This window comes from Hippocampus guttulatus, chromosome 21, assembly GCF_054856545.1.
Source record: "Hippocampus guttulatus isolate MCC_2025c chromosome 21, RoL_Hgut_1.0, whole genome shotgun sequence".
NCBI lineage: Eukaryota > Metazoa > Chordata > Actinopteri > Syngnathiformes > Syngnathidae > Hippocampus > Hippocampus guttulatus.
Genome location: NC_141281.1, coordinates 2,903,494 through 2,919,192, shown reverse-complemented (window position 1 = coordinate 2,919,192; position 15,699 = coordinate 2,903,494). Strand labels below are relative to the sequence as shown.

General features: G+C 44.3%; 1 protein-coding gene and 1 long non-coding RNA gene across 4 annotated transcripts in view; one reads left to right on the top strand and one right to left on the bottom strand.

The window, feature by feature from the left end:
* The window catches only part of tpk1 (thiamin pyrophosphokinase 1), a 19,757-nt gene extending 12,688 nt beyond the window's left edge, over positions 1-7,069 (bottom strand). The window contains exons 1-4 of one of the 2 annotated variants that reach the window (XM_086101391.1): positions 7,043-7,069; positions 5,288-5,358; positions 4,469-4,543; positions 880-946 (exon numbers count right to left, since the gene is read on the bottom strand). In XM_086101391.1, the coding sequence (XP_085957517.1) occupies positions 880-946; positions 4,469-4,543; positions 5,288-5,333 (188 nt within the window). In that variant the 5' untranslated portion in view covers positions 5,334-5,358; positions 7,043-7,069. Of the gene's footprint in view, positions 1-879; positions 947-4,468; positions 4,544-5,287; positions 5,359-6,356; positions 6,434-7,042 lie in introns of those variants that run through there. The other variant, XM_086101390.1, reaches the window with a different exon arrangement.
* On the top strand, positions 4,108-15,699 carry LOC147186717 (uncharacterized). 2 transcript variants are annotated; one of them, XR_015098946.1, is made up of 3 exons: positions 4,108-4,309; positions 4,794-5,432; positions 15,256-15,699. It is a non-coding gene; the product is annotated as an uncharacterized LOC147186717 (long non-coding RNA). The 2 variants fall into 2 exon arrangements; XR_015098945.1 differs by lacking the exon at positions 15,256-15,699 and having other exon boundaries at positions 4,794-5,459.

Below are 15,699 nucleotides of genomic sequence, written 5' to 3'. Positions count from 1 at the left end.
TTCATCTAATCTGTTTTACTCATGCAATGGAGGCATCAGTAAAAGCAAGGTCTATCAGAAAACAATGATCATGTAGATGATTGAATAAAGGATGAGATCTTGCGGGACTCCGTTTCAAACCGACCTTGACGACTAAAACACACCCCAAACTTGCTCATGTCCCATCACGGTTGGAAAAAAACAAGAGGTCGAACCCTCATTTTCATCACCAGCCTTTAAAGAACAGGCACTATGGTTCACACTCATGCGTCAATGTGGAAGCCCGAACACTTCAGGGACCCCCCGAGGCCCCAGATACATCTCGGTGCTAACAGCGGTTTTCCATTAGCCAGATAAGTTGCCATTTAGGGTGAAAATGTGCAAAAACAGCCTCGGTATGATTTTCGGACAGACGCATCAAGGTTATTATAGTTAACGAAAAGTAACAAAATAAAATTCCAATTGCAATGCCTTTCAAAACAAAAACTAACTGAAACTGCAACTTGCACTTTAAAAGCGAACAAAAAATGATCATTACAGCGTTACAGTTACAGTTTGTTTTGTCTTTGTCAATTAATAACCCACGTGAGCTTTCGGGATTCGTTTTAAAGGTGTTGATTGCAGAATTGCTTGTATGCCCGTACAGAAGAAGGGAGGTCAAACCGTCCTTTGAGAATTGTCCAATTAATGCAGACAAAATAAAAATAAAAATGCAAACTCCAGAAATAAAATGTTGAATTTGAATTTGCTTTTGCTTTGAAGCCGAACGATAAGCCATTAGCATTTTGGGAGGGGAAAGAAAATCAAAAGATGCCATTTTAAGGCGATACTGGCCAGCATAGTTCTAATATCAAGATGATGTTGACAGAGGGATTAGATGAAGAAAACAGGCAGACTGACCTGTCACTTTTTCTGGTGATGTGATACAGGTGATTGGCGCCACCATCAGCACACGCCGTCACTCGGGCTACGCGGAGACGGCAAGATAAATACAGACATGAGGGAAATGAAAGTCGGATCAATTGATGTGAACAGGACTCTGCGGTGTCATGATATGGCACCGTGAATGTCACATGCAGGACACCGGATGAGAAAATACACCGCGCGGCACGGTGCTGTTGAAACGCGTGCACAAATATCGGCTTTTGCGCCGATAACAATCCGGAATATGCTTTTCCTCTTTTGCCACGTGACATCAACAATTTCCAACAAGAATTTGACATGTTGACGAGGGGGCTTGATGAGGGTTCACTGTCGACTAAAAGCCTTGGTTAAACACTGAACAATGACTAACAGAACACAGATGCATCCATCCATTAATTAGTGAAGCCAATAAACTACTGTGAGAATTGAAATCCTACTTGAGGCTTCCATTGTTGACCTTGATGTCAAAACAGAGTGGGCGTGTTCGTTCTCTTGCTGGTTAGGCAAGTTGACTTTATGAAGTCAAATATATTTACAAAGGGGGGTGGGGCGCATTTCACCTTTATTGCTCACTTGCAACATATTTCAACATGAGGGAGTTCTTACCTGTTCTGGTTCTGGGCAGACAAATGAGGATGTTTGCTGTTTTTTTTTTTTTTTTTTTAATGAATGATATGCAGTCCCTCTGTTTAAGATGCAAACTATTTGCAAATGTATTCTCTTTCATGGCTCCTATTCAATTCCAATGGAACAGGCAGACCATTTTTTTGAAGAGCCCTTTTATGTTCGGGGCTGTTAGGGCGCACAGAAGGGAACTACTTCAAAGTCGCTGTAGTGTGCGCCGAAAGGAGAGTGAATGCTTGCACGTCTGTCTGCTTCATGTCAGACCTTTTCTTTGTCCGTGGCCATGTCTGTCTGGAAGTAGGAGCGCATTTACGTCGGTTCGCAATTGCTCATTATCATTCGACAGGGCTGCTATTCTTTTTATTATCATTATTAATCGCGCAGGTGCTTTTGAGTGAACTTCGACGTAAGCAGTCACGTTTTGTCACAACAAGCTCTTCCACATCGACAAATGATGCCGCGGACCCCGTTGGGGTCAACGCATGCACAATTTTGATCCGACACAGAGCGTCGTCACCCGCCCTGATTGTTCTCATGAAGTTGCTGCGCCGCGTCTGCGTGCAAGCGAGTCGATGGGTGAGTGATAGACCAGATGTGCGCGAGGAAGATGAGCAGCTTGGTTCCACTTGACAACATCGCACCTGTCCAAAGGTTCCCCTTTGATCGGTATTCTGCACTCTACCTTCCAGTAGCTTTTTGGGCACCCTGCTGCTCAACCTCTCCCAGAGGTGATGAGGGGAGCCCAGGGGGCAGCACATCACAAGGCTGAAGTTGACTCAACGTGCCTGTGTGAGTGCGTGCGTTTCATCGGGTCGCCGGAGGTGGAGACCTGGCTGCGGTGCCGCCATGTCGGTCACACACACACACACACACTCACAAACACGCTAGCATCTGTTTAGCCCATAAACACCATTAAAAATACATGGCGTATCGCGTGAAAAGATTTCGCTTTCAAGCTGCAAGAGATCGCGGCATCGCAGTCATCTCATCAGACCATCTTATGCTCCCATGAGCCAGGAGCAAAACTGATAAGAAAAGCGTCTTCGTCATCATTGCTTGCGGCACTTCAAAAATCTTAGCCCAACCTTTCCCTCAAACTGGATTTGAAATGATGTCTTATCTTTGCCAGAAGAAATTTTCAAACTTGTCACATCCCAACATCGCGCGTTTGATGGGTCGAACCTATCTCACAGTGGTCCTGATGGTATACAAAGTTTGATCCGATGTGACGGGCAGATTTTTTTTTTCTTCCAGTGGACTGTTCTGCTCACATGTTGAGTTCCACTGAGCAAGCGTGACGTGCCAATAATCTACAATAAAATAGATACAGTATTTTGGATCTGTGTATTGCCAGAATTGCGACGAGAGGTCTACTTAGTTTCTCTTTTTAGTCAGGTCGTGCAACATGAACAAAACAGAGCCTGCAGCTTCATTTTCTCTTCCCTAAAATGCTCCCCCCACTAAAGAATGAGCAAGTGTGTGCAGTACCGTGCCGGGTTTTGTTTGTCATTTACTCTGATAAAGTGCCTTGGATTATTTATAAAGCACACAGCAAAACAAATGTGGAGCCTTTTCCAGAGAAGTTTCAGATCTCCGGGGTGCTGCAATGTTTGAGACTGCAGCAAGGTCAAAGTTTTTCCTCGTGATCCAAATGCCTCCAGCAGAACTGGCGCTTGCGCATGGCTACATTCAGTAAGCTGCTAACACGCAAGTATGCATATGAGCTGCGCACCAATTGGCAAGTCGTTAAGATGAGACTGAATTCATCATGCTTCCAGGGCAGAAATGTGACTGTTTTTTTTTCTTTCCCACAATCAACCATCCGTAATATCCATAAGTGAAAGCTTAGTTGCAAATTCAACTCAGCTGCATCTACAGAGCACTTGGAAAACAGCCACAGCTGTACACAAAGTGCTGTAGATGGCGCAAAAATAAATCACACGACGACAAACCATCAATTAATAACAAAGACGGTAGAAAGCACAAAAACAGTGAAACTAAAACCAAGTCTCGTGCTGAGTCAAAAAGAGCCAAAGAAAAAAAACGAGTTTTAAAGATGCAAAGCGCGGTGGGTTTGCCAAACGTTCAGTCTTTGGTCTGAATGCCGAGGTCTGGCTAGTCATTTATTTTTTGATCATGGCACACACTAGCAGAGAGGTGCACAACAACCAATAGCTGTAACCCGTCTGAACATATTCACATTCCAGTTCGTGCATTGTGCACAGGGGGCTGCCTGAAGACCTTGCAAAATACTTGAAGCTCAAAGAATGATTAAAACAAATTTTAAAAAAAGGATTGGCATGGGTTGTTTAAACACATTCATAAGAGGTATGAATTCATGTAAGTCAGTGATAATATGTGATCATGATTTTGACCTTAACTGTGCTTACGGCTCGGAAATTTTTCAGATTTGCAATTGGAAGGTGGCAGGGCAGTCATGCTGAATATTCAGCCTGTGCCAGGGGACTTCATGTTGTATCCAATTAGCACTCTTTTGAATATGATAATTGTTGCAGTCGACGAGACGCAGATGTATAAATGGAACCAGGTGAACCATACTTGAACTTCGGTAGTGAATAGAACTTGTTTAACAAATGTAGCACTGTTTCTTTAAGAGTAGTGCTGGCTATAATCCCGTGAGAACACGTAGCGTGAGTGAGATTTAGACCAGGAAGTGAAGGGAGGATGACGTGCCTGCGAAGGGGGGGTCTCTGAGCTGCGCACGCCGCTTTTTCCAACTTTATCAACCCGTGATCGTCATTATGACCCGGGCAATATTCAGGTAATAGCAACTGGGGATCGAGGGGATATTTCCCAACCCATGCTTATATCAACTCGCCCCCCCCCCTTTGTATTTGGTCCACAACCACTTTCCACAAGACTGGCACAAATGAGTGAAAAGGACGCAAATTACATGAGAACAACCGAAATGGGTTGATACCTTTACTCCACAGTATGTCAAGATAGTCCTTATCCAAAGGCTGGTTCAGGATGATCAAACCGATCCTCTGTTTGCCTGCAGTCAGACAAAGAGGACAGCATGAAGGAGCGTTAGCCATGTTTGAGCAGAACTCTGATGTTTGTGATATTTGGACAGTATTGTCGATTTAAACAAGTACAAACTCCCTAAAGTAGAGTTGATATAAGCAATTCTTTTTCCACGTGTTCTCAACGAAACAAAAACTCGTCTTTTTCTCCCCTTTTGCTCCACTGCGAATGCAGATCTCCCAGCTCCTAATTTGCAATTGCCATTTTTCTATCTGCAGGGGAGCAACGGACTCACGGGAAAGTCTGCATCCTTGACAAAGTAAAACTGCAACGACTCCAATAGCATTAATGGGCCAAAGATTACAGCGGGAGCTCTCGCCGTTGCACTGTATTCCATTTATCTTCCACATTTGTGTTTGCCTTTATAAATCATTTTCCATGCATTTTTAATGTTGGTGCATTTTGGGTCAAAAAGCGAGTCATTGGGAAAATCGTTTAATGGGTGTTATTTTCCTATTGAATACCTTTACGTGGTTTTAGTTCAAGTGGATCCTTGCAGCATTTGGGACTAAGTTGTGCTGCCATTTTGAAGTCAACGCAACATTGCAGGACGTGTCAAAAGTCATTCAGGCGATGGCAGCAAAGAAGGATTCCAGTTATGGTCAAGACAAAAAGCGTCAATAAAAACCATGGCTGCTTTCCAATGCGATTTTATTGACGCTGCGCATGTGTGTGTTTCGCACTGACAGGACGGAGGTTTGAAAGGAAGCACCTGAGGGCAGCAGGTACTCCAGAGGTGACAACAGCTCTTCATCCATCACCGCGGGAGCAACTCGCTGGGATCTGAAGAGAGGGGCACAGATCTTTGAGAACGTTTTTGCTTGTTTCCTCACTCTGAGGTTTTTTCATATCCCAAGGTTTGAATACACTTCATCACAGTTGCACAGCTGGAGTCTGGCTTTTTGTTCCCCTTTCCCCAGTTGGACCTCACTGCACATTCACAAATAGAACACAATTTCAATCAATTAAGGTGACAGACTCGTTTCACCCGATGCACGCACACGTCGCTGCGAGCGGCTCTTCCTCCTCCTCAAGCTAATAGTCAACATCAAGTTCTAAACGTCACAGTGGGTTTACAATTTACCACGGGGTAACTTGAATATGCTATTGTCTCGGTTAACTCGGTTAACTCGGTCACTTGCCCCAAATCCAAAACAAGTCCCAACAATAGGTCAACAGATGCTGATCCCTTTTGAGCCATTTGCTCCTAATAGCCGCGATGCTCCTCATCCCCAATATTTGTGCTTTCTTCTCTCACCGTGACGTATAAGTAAATGCAAGTGTCTCACCCCAAATCCACATTCATGTTATCGTTCTAAATGTTTCGGCATCACGTCCAAAATGTTCTCACGCTTCTTTAGATCTCCGATGATTGACAGAATGTACTTGTCTTGCTTAAAAATCTACCATGGCGCTTTCAAAAGACAGACAAAATGCACCGCATACAAATATACACATGATTAGAGACTTCTTGCCTTTTGTGAGGGAAATTAAGTTGACACTGATTAATACCGACCGAGTACGAGCAATACTGAGGTAAAATGAAAAGAAATTTGAATCAAATCTAGGCAAACAAGGAAAAAAAAAAAGAGAACATTCATTTGTTGCATGTAGTATAAACAATGATTCTTTGGGTAAAAATACTACAAGCATGAATGCTGAAAAACATACCAAGTCTTCGGCTCAAAAATGAAATCGATCTTAATAGCAAGATATGTTTGACACGTCTGGGTCTGTAATACTTGTCAACCCATTTTTGGTGTAAAAATAATCATACTCACATGAAGTAATTTTTTTAATCCAACTTTCTCCACCTGCCAAAGAAATAGCTGTGTGGCGAGTGTTCCCAATATACCGGTCGTTTTTATTCTCCCCCACACTTAAAGATGACACAAAGTTGAGCATTATCAATCATTAATGATTTTTGTTACTGATTACTGCACCAGAGTGTTTCTTAATTTTCAGTCCGACAAACTGATAAACCCAACATGATCTTGGTGAATGGGAGCACTTGACGACTGATTGATTATAAACAAGACAAAATTATGGATTGTGTTCTTTTGTTGCTTATCGCTCACCCATAAGTGAATCGTAATAATTCCGCGCGCGCGCATATATATATATATACATATATATATATATATATATATTTTTTTTTTAATATATATATATATTGCTCTGTTAAGAGCCTGCTCGAACAAGCAAAAATGAACCTTTAACCAGGCAGCTTGGCCAGTAATTTGAACTTTGCCCAAATCTAGTGGTGCGCACTGCAGCGTTATAACACGACACACGCATGCACGACGACACGTCAACTTTTATTCAAAATGCATTCATTCACATGAAACCCACATTTGAGATATCACTGGAATCGAAATGAGACCATGTTTTAAATGTGAATATTATTGTTATTTGGGGAAAAGCCGAAAGGAAAAGAAGATTTGGCCGAAAACAAAACGAGACTTACAGGCTAGAGATACTTCCGCCTATACAATGTCCACAGTCAACGACGACAAACAAGGAGGCTTCTCAACTGAAGGGAAAAGTGGTGGCATTGTGATTTAGGGACATCTACAGGCCAAAAAGGGAAGCACTTTTTCCTGCTCCTGTGTGTCTGTGTGTGTGTGTGTGTGTGTGTAAATAGAAGTACAAATTATCGTGTTAAAAAAAAAAAAGATAAATATAAATTCAACTTATGTAAAGTAAAACAGGGGCGGAATTAGGACCCAGGAGCAGACATGCCACGCCAAGTTGAAAAGGAAAAGTCTTTATCGATGAAAACACAAAGTAACTACAGAGAGCAGGGCTGGATGCAGAAGACACGGAAGAGCTGACGCTCCGGTAGAAAGCTCGACGTACCGACAATCTGTCATTGAATAATCCAAGTTCACGTACTGTGAGATATCAAGACGATAGGACAAAGCATCAACGAGTGCCAGCAACCGCAAAGCAACTCAAACAATAAGGTGGAACAAACAGTCACAACAGTTTTCATTGAAAAGTAATAAGGAGTCATCGAAACGGACACAATATTTTCGACATCGAGTGTGGAATTACATGATACAAATGCATGAATGCCAAACACGCAAAAACAAATACGGATAAGATCGAGACACTTTGCTGATGCGCGCTCACACGTTCCCCTCGGCTATCCAAGAACCTCCCTACTGAGCAAAATGATCTTCACACGTGTAAACAGACGGCAGGAGCACACACATGCACGTACGGCACACGGTAGTGATGGCGCACGCCTCAGATACGTTGAGACAGCAGTCGAAGGCACGCAAAGCGCGGAACCAAATCCCTCTCAAGGTGAATCCACTGGGGGGGGGGGCTTGTTAAAACAAACTCTCTCATCAATCAGCAGTTCTTCGGGCTTCCTGACACACTGCATGTACGGGAAGTGGGGGAATACACACACACACACACACACACTTGTGCTCTGTGCAAATGCACAAGGAGTCATTCATCCTTTAGGCATGCATTATAGATACATCCATGAATAAATTTCCATCTGACAGGATTAGTCATTGGGAGGAATGTTTTTTTTTTTCTTCCCCCTTTTCCCTCCAAGTTTACCCCTGCGGATATTAGAACAGATCTCTTGCTCCTCGCTGACATTTTATGCCCATCACTTAGCAGTAATGATAGCGTGTCTCTATCTTTACGTCCTTTTTCAATTTCAACACCAAACCTGCATGTCGGCTATATGGTACAAACTGTCCTTCAAATCCCATAGCTGAAATACGGGGCCAAGAAGAGCAACAGTATCTTGCTCAAGGACACCTCAACAAGGTTGAAATACCCGGTGATTGAACCCCCAACCTCTGAGTTGGGAGGCAACCACTCGACCACCGAGCCGTGCCGCCTCCTCCGTTATCCAAAAGAGGGCACGGAAACCTGTCAAGCTGCCGCTAAGTGTTTCAGCGCGCTGCCTTGCAATGACTTCATTCCAGATGTTTGACAGCAGTTGCGCAATGATTTTGCCTCCGAGCTGTGCAGACATAACAAAGTCATGGAGAAAAAAAAAGGCTTGAATTTTCTCTGCGGTGCGCCAGATGCTTTTTGTTTATGCCGCTGATATACGTAGGCTAATTAGGAAGACAATGATGCAAGAAAATAGTCCAGGTGATGAGTTGGAGTTGGAAAGTTGATGACTGTTTGGTTTGCCAATACACCTGCTGCTTGTTTGACTATTTTGGATGGATGGAGAATATTCATGAGAAATATTGAGGGTTGATTGAAAAGAGGAAGCAGCGCTTCCTGTTTTTTTTTTCATGCAATCACTTCACTTTGCAATAATTGTTAAATGCTGAGTTCCATATTTATCTGTGCTGCTCAGATTCAGGAGAGGGTGGGGGGCACCCCAATCCCATCCTGACTCGACTATCTATTCCATCCATTCCTATTGTTCAATGATGGTGGCACATCAGCTTCGTGTCAGCATTTTTTTTTATGAGGTAGTTCAGTCAAAAAGCTGATGATGAACATAGATTAAAAAGTCTCATCATTTGGCCTCTTTCGTGCTGACAAAATGATGCATTCACGACATGTGCCTTCGGGGGGGCTCTTTGTCGAGCGGACACGATTACCGTTCATTGTTTGCATCCCCTGTGGCTTCTCCAGCCTTGTTGTGCGGACTTTGCATGTTCTCCCCGTACCTGCGCGGGTTTTCTCCCCTACTCCGCTTTCCTCGCACATTGGTAAAAACATGCGCAGCAGGTTCATGGAGCACTCGAAATCGTCCCTAATGATCATTTCCTTGCGTTTTTGAATTTCTGCTTGAGGTTTGGAGTTTTTGTTTTTCTTCCTCCAAACTTGATGTAATGGCGTCATTGTTCCTCAAGAGGAGCGATCAATGAAATGCTCGAAGAATAAAAAGTATAGAATTTCATAACATCCACTCGAAGGAAGGGGGGAGGGGGGTGTGGGGGGGGCAAGAACAATAAGCAATGAAGGAAGATTTCAAATATGAAGCATTGCTGTTGTCAGTGCCGTGCATATATCATACTCCAACCATGTGTAAGAAGGGAAAAAAATATCCAAATATACTGAGAAGAGTCCCCAAGCAATGAAATACTTCACTCTCATATCTTGCCTCATAAAAGATGGGTGGCATATTGAGAGCGCACACGAGATAACCGGTGCTCGATACACATTTATGAGATTTAAAAGGCAGAAATGGCAAACAAACAAATCGGGCAAGAGCATTTTGATATGCATCATACTTGGCCCTCCACGGGAACACATCTTAGTGGGAAAGGCTTCCAATGAGAAGGGGATACCCAACGCTTAAGTCTTGACGCTCGGGGGTGCACCCGTATTGGCGGTGAGACTCTACGTTTGCACCCGTAGTGCGACACGCACAACAGACACGACTTGACCAGTCTGAAAGTCCGTATGGAGATACTTTGAGACAAACGCTGGTGAGAACACGGCGCAGCTTATAAAAAGCGGAAAATATCACAGCGAGGTTGAGCTCTCGTTTGCAGCTGTTCCGGCTTCCACAGTGTAATCCACCCAATCGCAATTTGACCAACCCCAAAAACCGAATGGAGTCATGAAGTAGTTGACTTGTGGAGCGCAGACACCTTCACGACCCCGTCATCCATCCATGTCTGCCGGACTGAAAGGAAAATGTGCTTTATCACTTCAGGTGTGCTTTCAAACCCCAATTATTTATGATGATTATTTTTTGAACGGCTCTTTGTTTCGGTTACATTGTAAGCTGGCCAGCCGCCGAGCCCTATTTCTATCACAGTGCAGCACTGAGACGTTTGTTTTTTTTTCTTGGCTTTTTCCGGGGAAATGATTGCGCTTGACATTTAATTAGCGAGCAGTAAAAAAAAAAAAAAAAGTTCTGTTCTGCTCCGCTATTGTGTGAGCCTCTTAGGCCTCTTCATTAATTAACCTTTTTTTTAATTTTTATTTTTTTAGAGCGCAGTTCTGCTTTTAGCCTCTTGAAAACGTTCAACTTCACGTGTCAATTTCATGATCGAAACTTGGTCCTTTGTGGAGTTTATTTTGTATGCCCCCCCCCCCCCCCCCATTGGCCTCTCTTATTGCTTTCAAACATGCATTTATGATGTGAGCTGAGAGTGAGTGATGGCGTGGTGACGTCACACCGCGTGTGCGAGCCCCGCCCACATCCAGAGCGAGACACGTACTTAAAAAAAAACGGAATGACGAGAATAATATGACGCCAAATTAGCATTTACAATGATGAGCAATGACCGACTGTGTTTAGTGTCCTGCAACACTTTGACACATCGTGTACTTCATGTACTAAGCACCTCTAAAATCATTCCCGTTGCCCTTTGGCTCTATCTCGCGAGAAGATGCGCATGCGATATTCCGTTTAACACGCGATCCCACCGTGAAATCGATTTGAGGACTTGTGCAACCTCAAGCAAAGAGGATCACGTAGGAGGAGGGATGGAGGAATTAGAGAGAACAAGTGAGATATGATGTGAACGGGCGGGAGGGAGGCGGGGGCTTGGCGCGGGTGGTCTACTTTTATAAGAAATTCATATAACGCATTACGCGCTAAGCCAAGGCTCCTCCGCTATGGGCGCTTTTTTTTTATCGTCTCTTGTGGCTTTGGAACAATATGGGGTCATCCCGGCATAGACATTAAGCCCCCTGACTCTCGCGCCGTGTCTCTCGCTGCTTTTGTCCGCCTGCTGCTGAGGCAGCAGCAATCCCTCCTCCTCGGATATGGAAGGATATTATAAAGTAGGAAGAAAAAGTCCGAGAGGGAATTGGAAGAGATAAAAGCTAAAAGTTGACATGCGGCGGGCGCTCCCTTGCTATCTTTGACACTTTCCACCAAGTAAGGGATTAGTCGAGCGAAGTCGCAGATGTGGATGCGTGTCATCATTCTTGCGGAGATACGATTTGATGGTGAAATGCAGTTTTCGGACCATTTGCATCAAACTAATTGTGCCGCGGAAATCTGCTGGCGGCTCGCCGCCGGTCACGTCCTATCACGAATCTCGATCATATAATCAGTATTTGACTGATACCCAGCCAAAAAAAAACAAACACCCAAAAAGATCTTGCTGTGTCTCTGTGCGGTAGCAACTGGGCTGCGGCTCGGTACCGCTTGAGGGAACCGTGGTACTGTATCCAGTACTTTGAAAATGAAAGGTGTTTCTAGTGTACGGTCAAAGCCTCTTTTTTGAGGAACAGGACACAACACACAGGTTCTAATAAACGGGGATCATGAAGTCAATCAAGGCAAGGATTCAATGGACCTTAAATCACCTGAGAACGGCATCAAAACTCCTTTGGAGGGCTTTCATTTCCACATTTACATTTTAATGCGGAACAGGGGGGGCGGGGAAACCGTACTGGAAATGAGAATTGCGCCGTTATCAAAGCCTGCCTAAGACACCGGTGCAATGTAGGCTGGATTGAAAGTCACCATTCCCGATCCTAGTCCCTCTCTGTTGAGATTCGAGTGGGAGCACCAGCAACCCGACTTTGCCACAAAGATGACGAGAGAGAGATTTATACCAGCTGTCAAATCTAGCCTTTTCTCACCGGGGATCGAGATCTTGTCCAAGCCCCCCGGCATTCCAAGGCTAGACTCCCCCCACCCCCGTTGATGGCCCCTGCACTGGTCTTACGCCGCAGTCGACAGCAATCAACTTTTTGATGCTCCTCCATGTCACCGCAGTGCTGACAACCAATATAAGGGATGCGACAGGAGCATTACCTCCCACCTCCAGGCAGCGCTCGCACATTCTGTTCAAGTTTCGCACTCGGTAGTCAATCGACATTCGGCGTTCTCGACCCTGCGGCGATCGGGTTATCAACAGTACCGCGGACTATTCTCCCTCCGGCTCCTCTCTGATGAAATGATCATTTGTCGGCTGCAAGCCAGCAGAATTGAACTTCTTATCATTTATTCTATAATGACCACTTCCGGGTAACTTGTCCCAGCCCTTCTTTTCAATCCATTCTGCCAAATTTGCTCTTTCATCTGGAAGCGCCAATCGCTACCCCATTTTCCCCCACATATGAACCTGGATGTTGTTCAGAAATAATGCGCACTTGAAGAGCTTCGCACGAAGGCACAGGAACTCAGTACCTCTGTTGACACAAGTGTCTGCGAACTGCTCAGTGTCTGTTGTTTTCAAGACAACAGCTTTCTCGAAGCCCGAAGTCAAATCCAGCCTCAGCTGCAGGAAGCATTTGCGGCAAGCGTGCCGGGGTCGGTGTCGCGCAAGTTTATTCGAAAATATCGAGAGCTAAGCTTACAGGCTAGTCAACATTAAAAGTATGTACGTATCTTCATTAAAGTCGATAAGCGCACTGACGCGACCGTCGCCTTCTGGTAAATATGATGCTCCAGTATTTCCTTGAATAAAGAGAATCGCTTACTGTGTACAGTGTAGCTAAAGCTAATAGACAAATATTGCATGGTACAGACTTGGATTAATATAATCACTTCCTGTGCAAACACACACAGATGCATCCATGCACACAACACACGCACATTTGCACGCACGCCAACACGGGCACAGATTGAATTTCTACCCTGTGTAGAGATAATTACTGCGGGCAGTAGTGTAATGCAGTTTCGCAGAGGGAGGCAGAAACGTGATGTGGCCTGCAGTGTTACCTGCCATTCATTTTCTCTCACCATGGAGACATTAGGCAGAAGTCATTAACTACAGAAGCGACAAGGAGGGGGGAGGACACGACCAACACATTGCTTGGGCTCTAAAGGTAATGGAGTGTGGAGGGATGCGTTACACCGCGTCCACGCCAGTGTGTGTGTGTCTACCAATGTGGTAGCCTCTCAAATCGTCGCAGTTCGTGTAGAAGAGTGACGCAGCACCGGCTGGTGAATTATATATGCCGTAACCAGCCCAAAGCTTGAATAGCCTTTGCGCAACTTCATGCGATCCAGCTCTCAGGAGCTGTTCTGAAGATCATAACGCTCAATGGTGTCCCCCCCCCCCCCCCCCCCCCTGCCTTGTGCAATTCCAAATGGGAACCGACAGATGAGACACATCCGCGGTACTACAAACGCAAATCAAGGGAGGTATACCAAATGAAAACTTTTTTGTCGTCATATCACTACTTGAACTAAAAACGTCAGATGCATTAACTTTTTTTTGAGCGAGTCCGTGAAGGTGTGCGCTCGATTTGTTTACCCTCTTGTGCAATTAGGGATCAGCACTCCTTCATGTGCACGCTCTATTTCGTGCGCGCAAAGTAATAGTGTGTGCACTCAAAGTTGTTGTTTTATTTAGGGGGTTTTTTTTTTTTTGCTCCTTTCTCCCAAATGTCACGTCTGGGGCTCCATAAGATCCAATACCATGCCAATACCCCCCCCCCCCCTCTCCAAAAAAAAGTTCCGTTAAAGTATACTGTCAGCTCTTCAGTCATGGCCATCATTGCTGAGTGCTTTTAGTTGACAATATCGCATTGATCTATATCTATATCTATATTTCCCCCTCCCTCAACTAAGGAGAAGGGGGCACACACTGCTGTCTTTGGGCACCCTGAAAATCAAATACAGTGTTAAAGCCGATCCTGTCAGCTAAAGGAGACTCTGTAAGAGGCTTTATTTGCGCTGCGGATCTGTTGTCTGTGGGGTTTTTCGTTCAAGGCTAAAGTAAAGACCGGCAAAGTATGTCGGATAGAAATGGCCTTTTCTATCAAGCAGAAAAGAGCATTGACGCTTATTTGATTTTAGTTTATGATGTTTGGATTATGACAGCGTAAAGGGAACATGGGGGGGACAGCTCGACGTTAATTCGCTCCCCAAACACTTTTATCTTTGCAGTTTTCTCCACTTTGTTTAGCTTGAGGATGTGTGGTCAGTGGTGTGTGTGTGCGTGTGTGTTTTTGTATCACAGGCTTCATTGGAGAAGCGGTTCCAAGCTGGGTGACAGATTGTCCAGACAATTGCTTTTAACAAGTTGGTGTGAAACTAGGCCAAAAAAACTAATGTCCCGCCTCACTGATCCATTCCAACTCAATACGTATTACTTTCTCTCGCTATAATTTATAAGTAAAATGTGTCACACAGACTCATCTCGGCCACCAAGGGTAGATTTTTCGTTTTGCTCTTGAAATGTAGAAAGGGGGAAAAAAACATATATATATATATATACAGTATATATATCTTTGTTTAAAATATGTGAAAGGACCAAAAGTACTTTGACGCACAATAAAAAAAAAAATCCTGCAACAAAACTGTCTAGTCAGTGATACACGGAAGAGAACTTTTCTTTCTTGTCGTATTGCAGAGAAAAAAAAAACGCTGACATTATTAATAAATGGATTAATTTTAAAAACAGAAGCTGTGCCGAGAGAAGATAACCAGCTTCAAAGACCAGACACTTTGAAATTGGAACAGTCAAAGGGTCCTGTTCCAACGTTCAAATGTAACTCGAAGCTCAAAAATGATTGAAGGATTGGCCCAGTTCATGACAAGCGAATAAGCGAGTGTGGAGAAGCGTGACTTTTCCGGATGCATTGGAGCTGCAGACAATAACTCGAGCACACTGTAAAAACACAATTTTGGAAAGTGGTAAATACCTCCAATTTAAACAAAAAAACAAAATCATGTAAAATTTTCCTCATTGTGTTCAGCAAAAAGGTTTGGAGTACTTTGGATGACAATGACAATTTTATTATTGTCGTCGCCTGTCGTTGCAGCTTCTAAGAAAAACATTTCAATGCTTCTGCGATTGGAGCAGACGTCGGACCCGACGGCGCCGCCACTTCTGACTGACCGCGTGGTCACCACATGACGGGAACGCTTGATGTCACTCGTCATCGAGCTGCCATCAACACATCTCAACCCATGTTAGCTTCAACCGCGGCACATATTAGAATGAAGTGGCGCCGATATTTGGGATTTTTGAGCATAGCGATCCTTCGAGTGATTTCAGAGGTTGACGAATACCAATTAGGTGTGAATGTCGGCGTGAACGGTCTGGCGGCAAAGTTGGAAAATGAAACGCTGGAGTTTGTGTACATCTTTCCTGGTCATTTCTCTTTTCAGTGTGACCGTTTGCGGCCGCAATGTATTTCAGAGAGTACAACATGGCTGTGAAATTGCTCTGATCTTCCAGCTCCCCGATGAATAAAAGCGTCATC